Source organism: Hypanus sabinus, chromosome 6 (assembly GCF_030144855.1).
Source record: "Hypanus sabinus isolate sHypSab1 chromosome 6, sHypSab1.hap1, whole genome shotgun sequence".
Lineage (NCBI taxonomy): Eukaryota > Metazoa > Chordata > Chondrichthyes > Myliobatiformes > Dasyatidae > Hypanus > Hypanus sabinus.
Genome location: NC_082711.1, coordinates 105,272,178 through 105,289,124, shown reverse-complemented (window position 1 = coordinate 105,289,124; position 16,947 = coordinate 105,272,178). Strand labels below are relative to the sequence as shown.

Sequence of the window (16,947 nt, the reverse complement as noted above, 5' to 3'; positions counted from 1 at the left end):
GCTAAGAAGAGATTACCTCAATCTTTTTATGAAGCTAATATCTCTCTAATTCTCAAAAAAGATAAAGATCCTACTTTATGTACATCTTATCGCCCTATATCACTATTAAATGTAGATTCTAAGATTCTTACAAAAATTTTAGCCATTAGATTAGAAAAAGTACTATCACAGATTATTTCAGAAGATCAAACTGGTTTTATGAGGAATCGGTATTCCTTTTTTAATGTTAGAAAATTGATTAATATAATTCATACTTCACCACCCACAATCCCAGAATGTGTTATCTCATTAGATGCTGAAAAAGCTTTTGATAGAGTTGAATGGACATACTTATTTAATACATTGAGAAATTTTAATTTTAGTCCTAACTTTATATCATGGATTAAATTAATATATTATAAACTTGTTGCTTCTGTTCTTACAAATAACTATAGATCCTCTTTTTTTCAATTATCTCGTGGTACGAGACAAGGCTGTCCCTTAAGTCCTTTATTATTTAATATTGCATTAGAACCTTTAGCTATTGCTATTCGTGCATCTCCTAATATTTTTGGTATTACTCGTAATGAGAAGTTATACAAATTATCACTTTATGCTGATGACTTGCTGTTATATATTTCTGACCCTGATAGGTCTATTCGCTATTTTATCCTTGTTGGTTCAATTTGGTATTTTTTCTGGTTATAAACTAAACTTAGATAAGAGTGAATTATTTCCTTTAAATGCACAAACTTTATTGAGTGATAGGATACCATTTAAAGTTGTTACTGATAACTTTACCTATTTAGGTATAAAAATTACCAAGAAATATAAAGATTTATTTAGACTGAATTTTTTACCTATGCTTCATCTAATTCAACAACTTACTACAAGATGGTCTCCTTTATTTTTATCATTAATTGGTCGGATTAATGCTATTAAAATGATGATTTTACCGAAATTTTTATACTTATTTCAAGCCTTACCAATTTTTATTTCTAAATCTTTTTTTGATAACATTGATTCAAAAATTTCCTCATTTGTGTGGCAAAATAAAAACCCTAGGTTAAGTAAAAGGCAATTACAAAAATCTAAAAAAGATGGTGGTTTAGCTTTACCTAATTTTAGATTTTATTATTGGGCAAATAATATTCGTAATTTAATGTATTGGAAACTAGATTTGGATTCACCATTGTGCCCACAGTGGGTAAATTTGGAATGTAATGAGGTAAAGGAATATTCTCTATTCTCTGTTCTTGGTTCTTGTCTTCCTGCTGATTTAGTTAAATTTAATAGACAAATATCTAATCCTGTTATTAAACATACATTACGAATTTGGTTTCAATTTCGTAAGTTTTTTACTTTGAAAAACTTTGTTCTTGATAGCCCTATCTTACTTAATTTATCCTTTTCAAACCCTCTTGGACAGATCAAGCTTTTAACATATGGAAAAGGAAAGGTATAAAATGTTTTCGTGATCTTTTCTTTGAAGATACTTTGATGTCATTTGACCAACTTTCCAACAAATTTGAATTACCTAAATCTAATTTTTTCAGATATTTACAAATTAGAAATTTCTTACATAAAGTTTTACCATCTTTTCCTAATTCAACTTTAGTGGATTTTACAGATTTGATTTTTACCTTAAACCCTTGTCAGAAGGGATTAGTAGCTTTTATTTATAATATGATTATGAAGATACAACCAGAAATATCAGTTAGAATTAAACAAGAATGGGAAAAAGAACTTTGATATAATATATCAACAGATAAATGGGAAAAAATTTTGCAAATGGTTAATTCCTCTTCTATATGTGCTAAACATGCTTTAATACAATTTAAAATTGTACATAGAGCTCATATGTCTAAAGATAAACTTGCTCGATTCTATTCTCATATTAACCCTCAATGTGACAGATGTCATTCAGAAGTGGCCTCATTGACCCATATGTTTTGGTCATGTCCCACTTTACATAACTATTGGAAGGACATATTTACTACCATTTCCTCAATTTGGAATATAGATTTACAACCTCATTTTATTACTGCAATTTTTGGCATACCAAATGAAGATGGTAATCAGTTTTCCCCTTCAATCAGACGAATGATTGCTTTTGTAACATTAATGGCCAGAAGGTCTATACTACAAAACAGGAAAGAAGTAAATCCTCCTACCACGTTCCAGTGGTTTTCTCAAACTATTTCTTATCTGAGCCTGGAAAAAATTAGAAGCACTATTTTTGACTCATCAATTAAATTTGAAGAAACTTGGAGACCGTTTATTCGACATTTTCATATGAATTAATTTGGCCTTTTCCAGACCTTCTTTCTGCTTATTCATGTTCAGGTATGGAGTTCTGGAGTTTTTTGACACTATCATATACTTGTAAGCTATTATTATTGCCCATGTTAGTTTAGTTTAGTGTTTTATTTTTCTTAATATTTTTTTCACATATTTTCAAATTTTTTCTTCTTTTAACGGTTATTTTTGTTTTTTTCATATATAATCATATGGACTTGACTGATTAAGGTATTTTTTTCTGTTGATGTTTAATAGGATATTGTTATCTTATTATTAACGCGACTTCAAGTCTATTGTATTCATAATTTACTCATTATTATGTTATGTTTTTTTATATGTATATATGAAACTCAATAAAAAGATTGAAAAAGAAAGAAAGATTCCTTGTCTCACTTGCAGGATGTAACAACCTATATGTAACAATCTCCTTATCCGCTGGGGATTGATTCTGAGACCCTCATGGATACCAAAAAACGCGGATGCTCAAGTCCCCTATTTAACCTGTCTCAGTGCGGTGGTCTTTCGGACCCAGCGGAACCCCGGACGTTATTTAACATGCTCGGTGCGGTGGGCATTAGGACCTCGTGGTGCAGCTCTGAATCCACAATGTTTCTGTTCACAAAAATAATCACGATCACGACTGAAAGTAAGGTGGAAGTAATAAAGCGATTGGAAAGAGGTAAAACGCCATCGGTCATTGGAAAAGTGTTAGGCTACAGGCGGTCAACGATCCAAACAATTTTAATGGAGCATGTGAAAGGCCCTGCCCTGATGCTAGCTACAATTATTACTAAGCAACGCAGTGGTTTAATTATTGAAATATGTATGTTTAAGTGTTTTATATGCATAGAAAGGTAAAATATGTACTATATACTAAGAAAAACGTTTGACTGACGCTAAGTAATACTGGATGCACCTGTTCCGACTTCAAATCCGACTTAAAGATGGACTCAGGAATGGAACTCATTCAAAACCCGGGGACTGCATGTACCCGTCATTTCTAGATTATTTATAATACCTAATACAATGTAAATACTATGTAAATAGTTGTTATACTGTATTGTTTACGGAATAATGACAAGAAAAAAATAGTCTGTACATGCTCAAACGAGTGCTGGAGAGAGAACTTCCGAGTTTTCCCAATCCGCGGTTGGTTGAATCTGCGCATAAGGAGGGCTGAATATATTTTGTTTTCTGATAAGCTCTGCCTGATTTGATTAAGTGTTCTTTGTCAAGTACGTTTACCTCTGTTTTAGGTGATTAAGTGGCCTTTGTCTTGGACTATCACTGTTGATGGAATTCGTGACAAAGATGGTATAAAAAACTCTATCTCTGTCCTTAGAGAGACTTCCAAGTGTCTGTCTCTCTGAGTGCAGATGGAATGCTCTCGCTCAAAGCTTGCTACTAATAAAGGCGGAAAAGAATCAACTGTGGTACTTGTTTCATTACATTGAGTTGATCACCTCGGACACCTCCACTTCCTTATCCAGGTCATTTATTTAAAAAATCACGAAGAGTAGGGGTTCCACAACAGATCTCTGAGGCACACCACTGGTCACTGACCTCCATGCAGAAAATGACCCGTCTGCAACCACTCTTTGCTTTGTGGATCGAGAAGGCAATGTCCCCTTGGATCCCATGCCTCCTTACATTCTCAATAAGCCTTGCATGGGGTACCTTGTCAAATGCCTTTTTGAAATCCATATACACTACATCTACTGCTCTACGTTCAATGTGTTTAGTCACATCCTCAAAAAACTCAATCAGGTTCGTAAGGAATGACCTGCCTTTGACAAAGCCATGCTGACTATTCCTAATCATATTATGCCTCTCCACATGCCCATAAATCCCGTCTCTCAGGATCTTCTCCAATTTACCAACCACTGAAATAAGACTCACTGATCTATAATTTTCTGGGCTATCTCTACTCCCTTTCTTGAATATGGGAACAACATCTGCAACCCTCCAACCCTCCAGAACCTCTTCCTTCCCCATTGATGATGCAAAGATGATCGACAGAGGCTCAGCAGTCTCCTCCCTTGCTTCCCACAGTAGCCTGGGGTACATCTCGTTCGGTCCCAGTAACCTACCCAACTTGCTGCTTTTATTGGAGTATAAAAGTTGCATTGTTTGCTGTGTAACGCAGTCAGCTTTGAACTTGCTATTTGCTATGCATGTATCCAATTTAGTAGGAGAATGAATTCTTAAGAATGTAGAAGACAATGGTGTGTTAATGAGAGGTAGCTAAGAGATTAGAACATGATTAAGTCAATGGGTAGAAACAATAGTGGCGGATGTACTTGTGATACGCAACTACAGATTGATTGGATATGCTAATGCAACTAAACCAGGAGATTGCTATAAAAAATGCTATGTACAAGGATCGGTGGGCAATCAGTGATTGCAATAACTTTCAGTTCAATGACTGTCTCAGCTTTGATTTGCAAATAAAGTTTAACCCTTCTTGAACAATCTTCTGTGTCTCCTGGTCGTTTGTGGGGCACGAGAAACCACGACACTTTCCAAAAGCTCCAGCACATCCTCTTCCTTAATATCTACATGCTCAAGCTTTTCAGTCCACTATGTCCCCCTTATAATCACCAAGATCCTTTTCCGTAGTGAATACTGAAGCAAAGTATCCTCTGCTATCTCCTCCAGTTCCATACACACTTTTCCACTGTCACACCTGTTTGGTCCTATTTTCTCACATCTTATCCTCTTGCTCTTCACATACTTGTAGAATACCTTGGGGGTTTCCTTAATTCTGCCCACCAAGGCCTTGTCATGGCCCCTTCTGGCTCTAATTTCTTTCTTAAGCTTCTTCCTAGTAGCCTTATAATCTTCTAGGTCTCTAGCATTACCTAGCTCTCTGAATCTTGTGTAAGCTTTTCTTTTCTTCTTGACTAGATTTAGAACAGCCTTTGTACTTCATTCTAGGTTCCTGTACCCTACCATCCTTTCAATCTCATTGAAATGTATCTATGCAGAACCCATGCAAACATCCCTTGAACATTTGCCATACTTCTTCCATACATTTCCCTGAGAACATCTGCTTCCAATTTATGCTTCAAGTTCCTGTCTGATATTTCCCCTTACTCCAATTAAATGCTTTCCTAACTTGTCTATTCCTAGCTCTCTCCAATGCTATAGTAAAGGACATAGAATTGTGATCACTATCTCCAAAGTGCTCTCCCACTGAGAGATCTCACGCCTTGAAAGGAGAATTAATGTTTTTAAACATTATTTTGCCATTTCAGCCTAGGTTACTAAATTTGCCTTTTAATGGAGCTAGGAATGCAAATGAATATATTTACAATGAGAACTAGGTCAAACTCAAAGCATTACTGACCAATTCAGATCAGAAAAATCAAGCTTCAAAAACTTAAGATTTCAGATAAGTGCAACTACGCACTCATCACTGCATATAATGGCTCTTCTGTGGACAGAGTTGTGAACCCCAAGTTTCTGGGAGAGCACATTATGGATTATCGTATTTGATCCATCAAACCACTTCCTTAGTCAAAAAAGCACATCAGCATTTCCATTTCCTAAGGAGACTGAGGTTTCCCCAACCACCAACACCCTACTCCACACAACCATTCTAAACAATTTTTACAGGAACATTATTGAGAGTATCCTGACCACTTGCAGCACTGTCTAGTATGGGAATTGCAAGTCATCTGGCCACAAGACCATACAAAGGATTCCAAAGACTGCTGAGAAGATCATAGGAGTCTCCCTTCCACCCAGATACTTATCAGGACAGCTACGGACACAGGACCCTTAGCTTATCAAGGACCCCTCCTGTCCTTCCCAGAACTTCTTTGACCTCCTCCCACATCCACCATCACCAGGCAGGATACTATTTAGACAGTGATCCCCAACCACCAGGCCATGGACCGGTACCGGACCACAAAGCATGTGCTACCAGGCAACGAGGAAACGATATGAGCCAGCTGCACCTTTCCTCATTCCCTGTCATGCTCACTGTTGAACTTGAACGCACTCGAGGTCATTATGCACACGAAGTCATTACCCACACAAAGTCATCAGTCGCCTAAACGCAGTGATACCCTAGCGCTAGGGATCACTGGTTGGCCTCGGGTAACCAGCTGCGAGAAGTACCGTTGCTACTGGCCTGGAGTGCAGACAGATGGGCACCACCTCTAAACCTGTTTAGCACACTGAATGGTCATGGGGAACCCTGTGCCAAAATATTCACAGACGACCTAATTTGGGCTCATGGTTTCATAAGGAGCAGAGCAGCTACATCACTGCAATCTACTGAAAGTCATCCCTCGAGCCAGACCGCTGTGACCCCGGTAGAGGGACCTCCGGCCCTTACCTTGTCCTCTCACTGGTGTGCTGCAATGATTTTATATGTTCATACTAGGAAAATATGCGCTGTGTGTTTAATATCCAAACATTACTTAAAATGTTATGATGCAATTGACTTATCACTATATTCATGCAAGGAAAATATGCATTGTGTGTTTAATATTAAATTCGTTAGATAAACCCTTTTAGAAATGAAATTGAGTGTATTAGCCATGTAGGTGATTTACAATTGACTTATCACCTATATTCCAGTCATGATTAACACCCCCACCCCCACCCCCATCAGTCGGTCCGCAAGAATACTGTCAATATTAAAAAGGTTGGTGACCCCTGTATTAGGACAAGAACTGTTAGGACTACTGAACTCCTGTCCAGTTCTCATCATGCATGAAGCGCCAGTAGTGTTATACTGTTTACTTTTTAAGCTTGTGTCATAAATGCACCTTAAGCTAAGTATACATGTTTAACAGTATACATATGGTTGAATGTACAGCTGAGTCAAATCTCCTTTGCCAAACCTTTGCTTCAGGAATAATCATTTGAGCTTTTCAGTGTAAATCACAGCCGAGAACACTCATCGCTAAAACCATTCTACTAAAATATTTCTACACTATTAGCAGGACCTCACATAACCTTCTGATGGTCAGGTGACCAAAGTGGATGCAATACTCCAAGTACAGCAACTTAGAGAAGAAGCATGTTCAGTCTGTATATCAGATACCTTTATGAATGCATATGCTTCAACTGCTACTCTCTGAATATCTCCAGAGTACTTTCAAAGGTCTACAAACATTCATACCAGGAATCTTTCATTTTAGCCCCCTTTTTCAACTGTGTCCACTTAGGTAGTGTCATTATCTCTACCACAATGTAGTACTTCATAATTCTCTATCAGATTTCATCAACTCACTAATATCTGCTGGCATGTTAACAATATCTTTCACAGTTCAGCTTTCTTTCAAATTCTCACTGGTTTTGTCTAATATTGGGCACTAATGCATTATGATCTCCCCCCCCTCCCTCACAAGTGGAAGTATTCCATCATCTCCGTGACGTGGAATGGTACAGTGCTTCTGGATACTGATGAGCGAAAACAGGAAATAGGAAATGGCCCTCCACAAATTTCTTTCTTCAATGAGCAATCATTCTTCTTCCCACAGGGAGTGTTAAATTCAAAATTTATGTATGCAGCTGGGGGCGGGTAGAGTAAGGGATGAGCAATGCATCCCCAGTACATACAATGGTAATTGAAGATGCATCTGTCATTCAATAAAACCAATTGTAAACCGAACTTTTCTGACAGGAGCAATAACTAAACTCAGAATTTTAGTCCAAATTGTATTATTTTTAACTTAACAGCGTGCATCTTGTTCCTAAGAGGAACCAGAGAATGGCCCTCCACTGGCTGAGATTGACCATGGATGTTGTGTCCTAGCTATTTACCCTATTGGTGCAGCACTATCTGTGGCTGATGAGACCACTGTGAGAGGGCAGTCTCTGTTGCAAAAGTTGCATCTAAGTGCTCTCAGTTCTGTTAGAGATCCAGTATGGTGGTCTTTTCTATTGGCCTGTTTACCTTCTGCTGTTTTCAGATAATCTTCCTCGCCTGGTTCAAGGTATTGTTTCAGGGTGCCTCTCCATCTGATGTGGTTGGCTGCAGTTCTTTGCAGGACTCAAAAGTGATATCCAGCATCTTCATATCCTGTTTACAGACATCCTTGTAGCACAGTTGTAGGCAGCTAACAGTTCTCTTGCCTGAAGTCAGCTCACTGTAAAGGTTGTCTTTTGGGATGCAATCATTCTGCAATAGCGGACATGGTCAAGCCAGTGCAGCCTATGTTGCCTGAACAGACAAGACTTGCACAAGAGAGAACATCAACATTGGGTGCTCTCGTCTCTCCAGTAGATGCCCAAGATGCTGGGAAGGCAAATTAAGTGGAAGGTGTTAAGCCTTCACCTGCTTATCATTGTTGTTCCAAGTCTCACTGCTGTACCACAGCGTCCTGCTGACAAGTGCTAGACCAGGGGTGGGCAAACTTTTTGACTTGTGGGCTACAAAGGGTTCTAAAATTTGACAGGGGGGCCGGACCAGGAGCAGATGGACAGAGTGTTTTGGTAATACACCTCATAAGAGAAAATAAAATATCATGGGATATGTAGAAAACATGTGCTTTAATTTCAATTGAAAATGAACAAATGCATTACAACAAAATATCTGTCTTTGAAGTCCCATGGTATTTAGCCATTTATTGAAATGACTTTTAAAACACTGAAAATTAAATTAATAAAATACAGCTTTTTTTAATAGTAACAGTTATTATTTTAAAGCACTGAAAATTCTGTTATCCTTCAAGATATTATCATCATCACTCTCCTCCTGACTGTCTTTATTTCAAAAACGGTAGGAGATGCAGGTCTACTTGTCCTGCTCCTTCTTATTCAATTGTCCCCTGTGCCAAAACTCAACAACGACCAGCACAAAGACACAACAATGACAGCGCGCCAGTACGCGGAGCGCGTTATTTGATCTGGAGCGCGTTTTTTATTTTGAGAACGTACGTGCACCTGCGCACTACTCATGTCCATCACTTAACAGAAATGACATGTAACATGCGAGGCTTATTGAAAAAAATATTTTCAAATGCATTTTTTACATAACACAACGAAGAAACTTATTTTTAATTTCAGTGGGAACAGTGTTGTTGTTCTCCCTTTTTAGCCAGCGCATCAAAGTCTGGATTTAGTTTTGTTGTGGCGATTCTCAGGATGGATCTGAGGTGTTGGTCAGTTAACTTGGATCTGTGGCTGGCTTTGTTGATGTTCATGATGCTGAACGCCTGTTCACATAAATAGGTCAAGCCGAACAAAGAGTAAAGCGCAAATGTGGAGTAATACGCTGCACCTCAACAAAGGTCAATGTATATAGAGTGCGTCATCTATTGGGAAAACGCCAGAATTGTGGGGTAAAAACGTTAACAAGATTTATTAATATAATTTCATCGTTCTGCGGGCCGGATTAAAAAGCTTAACGGGCCGCATATGGCCCGCAGTCCGTAGTTTGCCCATGCCTGTGCTAGACACTACCATCTTTATTTTGACTGAGGATTTGCGTTCTCACAAGGAAGAGAAATAAAAAGCACAACTTGCTATTTACAAACCTCCATATACACTACCCACATATATACACTTGTTTTCCCAATTTTAAATATCTTAATTTTAAATACAAAAAGATGATTAATATGATTGTGGATTAAGGAAATCAATTCTTTACATCTAAATTCCATTCTAATCAAAATAACCTATTGCCATCATGCCTTTGATCATCAACAATAGTTACTTTTTACATAAAGTCATTTCAGATACGAGCAATTCAAATCTTGAACATACAACTGCATAAAACTTTTTGAAAAAACATTTTTGGAAGATTTGCAGATTTTAACCTACCTATGCTCCTTGTGCTCCAATAACTGACAGTCTCTACAGGTCAGTTTATCACACGTTTCACAGAAAAGTTTCAGCTGCTCTTGCTTGTGGATGGGACAAAATACAGGGCGCTGGCTAGGTGCTCCTACAGCCTCTGCAATTCAAAGGAAATATTTTAAATGAACATTTTAAACTACTGAATGCAGCTCTTAACAGAACTAAACAATCCCCACCCCAACCAACTTAAAGCATTCTTTTGCAGAAAGAATGGTGTCGTAAGTGCAGGATTTATAAGAAATTTTTGTTTTCTCCACCAAATTTGAAAGCACTGAGCACAGAAAATACTGGATTCCCATGTCAAAAATCAGTAACATAAAACAAAATTTATTTCAACATCCAAGGCCAAAGTTGTCACATATTCAGACTATACACCATGTTGTAAACCCAAAAAATCCCAATACTTCAAGTAAATGATTATTTTCTTGGACATCCCGAACAATGAAGACTGATTCAATCCTATTTCAACATTTTACTTTAGCTTGAAAGGGGTATAAATGTTTTACCATGAAGAAAAAACTATTTATTGGAATTCATTATTCTATATTTTAAGTTTTTAAAGCCAACAATCTAATTTAAAATCACCCTGCAACTCTTGACATTTTGGACTGCACTAAATAAGGTATCTTTTGAAAAAAAGATTTTAATTCACTACACCTCTTTTAATCCTTTATAGTTAGTCTGGGGCAGGGGACACATTAGTGAGCATTATTATTTTTAAAGATGCAAGGTCTTATTAGCTGCAGCTATCAGACAAATTTAAAAATAGGATTTTTGAAAAATGAGATGCATGTGGGGGAAATATGCAGACTTTTCAAGTTGGCACACAGTTTTCATGCAATGTTTTACGGTGAGCTAGCAATGAAGACATGTTTAGCTTGTAGATAAAAGATAACATTTTAACAGATTCACTTCGGATTTACCAGAGCAAAATCCTTTGTGAGTGCTGGAACTATTGACTAGTGAAAGTCTGATTGCGGCAAGTTCAACTTCAGCTAATAAAAAGTGAGGTTTGAGCAGAATGGCCACTATGTGGGTGGGACAGAGTTGGAAGAGAACTGAGACTTTGGCTCAAAAGGCTTCAACGAGAAGAAACAGAGACCAAGGTCTTGGGGGCTATTAAGGATTCATCAATTCATGAGTGGGCCAGTGTACAAGTCTGAGTCTCTGGCTCAATAGGCTACAGCAAAGAGGCAGAAAAGCTGGCAAGAACCAGACAACACAAACACAAGGAAATCTGCAGATGCTGGAAATTCAAGCAACACACACAAAATGCTGGTGAAACGCAGCAGGCCAGGCAGCATCTACAGGAAGATGCACAGTCGACATTTCAGGCCGAGACCCTTCGCAAGGACTAACTGAACAAAAAGATAATAAGAGATTTGATAGTAGGAGGCAAAGGGGAAATCCGAAATGATAGAAAACAAGAGCGGGAGGGGTGAAGCTAAGAGCTGGAAAAGTGATTGGCAAAAGGGATATAGAGCTGGAGAAGGGAAAGGATCATGAGGCCTAGGGAGAAAGAAGAGGAGGGGGAGCACCAGAGGGAAATGGAAAACAGGCAAAGAGTGATTGTGATGGGGGCAGAGAGAGAGAAAAAAAGGGAAGGGGAAAATAAAAAAATCAGGGATGGGGTAAGAAGGGGAGGAGGGGCATTAATGGAAGTTAGAGAAATCAATATTCATGTCATCAGGTTGGAGGCTACCCAGAGGGAATATAAGGTGTTGTTCCTCCAACCTAAGTGTAGCTTCATCTTGATTGTAGAGGAGGCCATGGATAGACATATCAGAATGGGAATGGGACATAGAATTAAAATGTGTGGCCACTGGGAGATCCTGCTTTCTCTGGCGGACAGAGCGTAGGTGTTCAGCGAAATGATCTCCCAGTCTGCACCGGGTCTCACCAATATATAAAAAGCCGCACCAGCAGCACTGGACACAGTACACCACATCAGCCGACTCATAGGTGAAGTGTCGCCTCACCTAAAAGGACGGTCTGGGGCCCTGAATGGTGGTGAGGGAGCAAGTGTACAGGTAGGTGTAGCACTTGTTCCACTTATAAGGATAAGTGCCAGGAGGGAGATCGATGGGAAGGGATGAGGGGGGGACAAACAGACAAGGGAGTCGCATAGGGCGCAATCCCTGCGGAAAGCAGTGGGGGGGGGGGGGGGTGAAGATGTGCTTGGTAGTGGGATCCTGTTGGAGGTGGCAGAAGTTACGGAGAAATATAATTTGGATCTGGAGGCCGGTGGGGTGGTAGGTGAGGACAAGAGGAACTCTATCCTGAGTGGGGTGGCGGGTGGATGGGGGAGGGCAGATGTGCGTGAAATGGGAGAGATGCCTTTGAGAGCAGAGTTGATGGTGGAGGAAGGGAAGCCCCTTTGTTTAAAAAAGGAAGACACCTCCTTCATCCTAGAATGAAAAGCCTCATCCTGAGAGCAGAACCAGACAAGCTGGTTTTTTTTTTAAATAGTTAACTAAAATATGTCAAAGTGCAATTAAAATAAAGAAGGGAAGCAAGATCATGTGAGGTGGGAGCTGGTAGACCCCATTGTGGTTTCTGATCACCATATCTGCAGGAACTGTGGCTCATGGAACTCAGGCTCAAAGCTAATGACCTGGAATACGAGCTTAAGACACTGTGATCATCAGGAATGGGGAGAGTTATCTGGGCACTATTTCAGTAGGGAGTCACCATCACTAAGATTAATTACTTCAACGTCAGTCTACAGCCAGGGATAAGACTTAGAGTGAGGCAGCCAAGGCGATACAAGAGATAGTACTAAAGCCTCAGCCCAAGCTCCCAGTAGGTCAGAGATTGCTGCTCCATGTGAGGACTGAAAGTGGCGGATGTAGAAAGGATGAGCAGCTGAACACTGGCGCTGTGGTTCAGGGAGCCAGTTAATGGGTGGAGTGGGGGGCGGGCAGAGAAGAGAAGAGAAATATAGTTGTAATTGGGGAAATATAGTTGTTATTGGGGATAACAGTCAGGAAACAGTAAGGTTCAAGTATCCCTGTGGCTGTGTTTTCTGCCTGGTGACTGGATTCAGGACATCTCATCTGACCTGCAGGGGAATTTGAAGTGGGAGGGGAAAAATCCAATTGTCATGGTCTGTATGGGGGGGAAAAGGTTCTGCTGCAGGAATCTGAGCAGCGAGGGACTAAACTAAAACACAGAAACAGAGGTAATGATGTCTGGATTGCTGCCAGAGCAACAGGCGAATTTGCAGATAAGGTCAAAGAATTAAATGCACAGCTCAAAGATGGGTGTGGGAGAAGTGAGTTTGAATTTGTGGGACATTGGCACCAGTATTAGGAAAGCAGGGAGCTGTTCCAATAGGAGAGGCTCCACCTGAGCCATGCTTGGACCATGCAGGTGAAAGAGAGGATGATGTGCTCAACAGCTTGGAAAAGTATGGACAAAGTAAATGCAAAAAAGAATGCGGGAGAGGTTGCAAAAGTCTTCAGAATAAAGAGCAAGTTTAGAAAGGGATAAGAAATTAACTCCAGGCAACACAGAGAAGGCAGTGAATACAGGACTGAAGGTGTTATATCCAAATGAACACAGTATACGCAAGGTAGGCAATTTGAGGTAAAGATAAAAACTGGCATGTATGATGTTGTGGATATCAAAAATATCATGATTGAAAGACAATCACAATTGAGAGCTTAACATTTACAGGTACGCATTCTATCAGAAGGACCGGCTGGGGGGGTGGATGGTTTTGGTAAAAAGTGAAGTTAAATCTGTAGAAAACGATATAGCATCAACAGATCAGAAAATAGAACTGAGAACCTGCAAAAGTAAGAAGACCCTGATGGGAGTTATATACATGCCTTCAACAGTAGCCAGAATGTGGGGGAATAAATTAGTGAGAGATAGAAAATTTTAAAACAGCAATGTTTTTAAACATTGCTCAAGGGAGTTATCAAAACGTAAATACTAGGCAGGCGCTGGATCCCAAAGAAGGTATTTGTAGTCTTTACAGCAGCTTGTGGCTGAGCACACCAGGGAAAAGGCAATTGTGGATTGGGTTCTGTGCAATGAACCAAAAATTTGATTAGGGAGCTTAAGATCAAAGTTCATAGTTCAAAGTACAATACAAATGTATACTATATACAACTATGAGGTTCGTCTCCATTCAGGGCACGACAAAGAAAGCCAACAGAATCCATTAAGAAAGGCCAACAAACACCAATGTGCACAACATCATGCAAGCATAAAAAGTACACAAATAACATTCAGAACTGAAGTTTACAAAAGTCAGTTCATGGCCACAAGACCAGTCTTCACTGCAGCTAATCCAGGAGCTGATTAGTTGCCTCAGTTCAGTGCAGAGACAAGGAAACCTTGCCAAGCAATGAGCTGAACACTGGCCCATCCCTTGCGTCTGGTCCTGACACCCTGACCTTTTCAATCCGGCCCAGCATTTAAACTGGCCAAACATTGGCTTGTTCCTCACTCTCAGGCATGGGCCTTCAACACCTCTTTTCAAGCCATACATGCCACGCCGCAACCATCCTGCACCTTCAATACTTTAGTACACACCACAAAAATGGCAGGTCATACAGGTGGTTCAAATGCTCCAGAAGGGAAGTTACAAGCCAACAACTGCAGTGATAATTTTCAAGAAAATATTTGTTTAATAAAGTAGTTAGTAGTTTTGGTTGCTGCCAGTAAGGCATCGCCATGTTCTACCAGTACTACCTTCAATCAAAAAATAAAGGAACCCTTCACCGACAGTGACCATGATATGGTAGAATTCACCCTGCAGTTTGAAAGGGAGAAGTGAAAATCACATTTACTGGCAGTACACTCAAGTAAGGGTAACTACAGAAGCACGAGCGAGAAGCTGGCTAACGTCAATTCGAAGGGGACAATAGTTGGGATGACTGCACAGCAATACTGACTGGAGTTTCTGAGAGCCATTTGTTAGTTACAGGATCAGTTCAACCCAAAGGAAAAACAGTCTAAAGGGATAAGCAAACCATAGTTGATAAGTCAAAGGGAGCATAAAAGCAAAAGAGAGGGTATACAAAATAGCAAGAATTAGTGGGGAGCTAGAGGTTTGGAAAGTTTTTAAAACTAAGAGAAGGCAACTAAAAATCAATAAGGAAAGAAAAGAAAATATGGAAGCAAACTAGTCAATAATATTAAAAAAGAAAAACTCAAAAATTCCAGATATACAAAGTAAAAGAATGAGCAAGAGTTGCTATTACATTTCTGGAAAATGATGTTGGAGAGATACAAACAGGGAACAAAGAAATAGACAAACTGAACACGCATTTTGCATTATTCTCCATGGAAGACACCAGCAGCATGCAAGAAATTCGAGAGCGTCAAGAGGTAAAAGTGAGTGTAGTTACTAGTACTAAGGAGAAGATGCTTCGGTAAATGAAATATCAGAAAGTAGATAAATCATGTGGACCAGAAGGACTACAGCCCGGGTTCGGAAAGAGATAGCGTTAAGATTGTGGGGGCATTAGTAGTGATCTGTCAAGACTCATTAGATTCTTCCATGTTTAGCAAGATGTTAAGAATGATGTTTCAGTGTACTTGGAGTCATTTGATAAAATAGGCTAAAGTCAACATAGTTTAAGGGAAAAATCTTGTCTGATAAATCTTTTGGAATACTTTGAGGGAATACCAGTCAGGAAAGACAAAGGAGAGTTAGTGGATATTGACTTGGATTTTCAGAAGGAACAAGCATGCATAGATGAGGCCTGTACTCAATGGAGTTTTGAAGAATGGGGATGGGAGGGCAGGGGGTATCTCACTGAAATCTACTAAACATTGAAAGGACTAAATTGAATGGATGTGAAGAGGATGTTTCCAATTTCGGGAGTCTAAGACAATCACTTTAGAACATAAATGAGATTAATGAATCTGGAATTTGTTGCCACAGACAGCTGTGGAGATCAGGTCACTGTGTGTATTTTAAGTGGATGTTGGAAGGTTCTTGATTAGTGAGAGCAAAGGCTAGAACGCCAATGTCTGTTTACATTGATAGAGGTTTCTTAAAATGTGTAGGCCTAGGTTTAAAATGAGAGAGACGAAGTGTAAAGGGCATCCATGGAGTAAATTTTTCATCCAGTACTTAATATCTGGAACATGCTGTCAATGCAGAAACAAAGCAAGGATGTAACGTTGATGCCTTACAAGGCACTGGTCAGGCCACTTTTGTAGTTTTGTGATCAATTGTGGATTCCTTTTCTGAAAGAAAGGATGCGCTTGCATCAGAGATGGTCCAGAGGTGGTTTATGAGAATGATCTCAGAAATTAATAAGGGCTCTGGGATTGTATTACCTGAGTTTAGAAGAATGAGGTGGGGAAAATTCTCATTAAAACCTATTGAATATTGAAAGCAGTGTGGATATGGAGAAAACGATTCCAACAGAGTGAGACCCTTGGACTAGCCTCAAAATAGAAGCATGCCCTTTAGAACACAGATGAGGAGGGTTCTCTTTTACCTAGGGGTGGTGAATCTTTGAAATTCATTGCCACAGAAGGCTGCGGAGGCCAAGTTATTGGGCATATTTAAAGAGGAGGTTGATAGCTTATTGATTAGTAAAGGCGTCAATGGTTATAGGGAGAAAGGAGAAGAATGGGATTGAGATGAAAAATAAATCAGCCATGATTGGCGAAGCAGTCTTGAGTCGAGTAGTCTAATTCTGCTCGTATATCTTGTGCTTATTGGGGAGCGCTGCTGGAAAATGGGGTTGAGAGGGATAATTTATCAGCCATGATTGAATGGTGGAGGGAGCAGACTAAATGGGTTAAATTGCTTAATTCTGCTCCTATGTTTTAGGATCTTATAAAGCCAGAAGACCAAAGTGCAAAGCCATAGTTTCC

The 16,947-nt window shown here is 39.4% G+C and overlaps 1 protein-coding gene across 2 annotated transcripts in view; it reads right to left on the bottom strand.

Moving 5' to 3' along the window:
- The window catches only part of trim33 (tripartite motif containing 33), a 189,243-nt gene that overhangs the window by 79,190 nt on the left and 93,106 nt on the right, over positions 1-16,947 (bottom strand). For both annotated transcript variants that reach the window (XM_059972689.1, XM_059972690.1), the window contains exon 4: positions 10,063-10,195. In XM_059972689.1, coding sequence (XP_059828672.1) covers positions 10,063-10,195 — 133 coding nt within the window. The remainder of the gene's footprint in view (positions 1-10,062; positions 10,196-16,947) is intronic.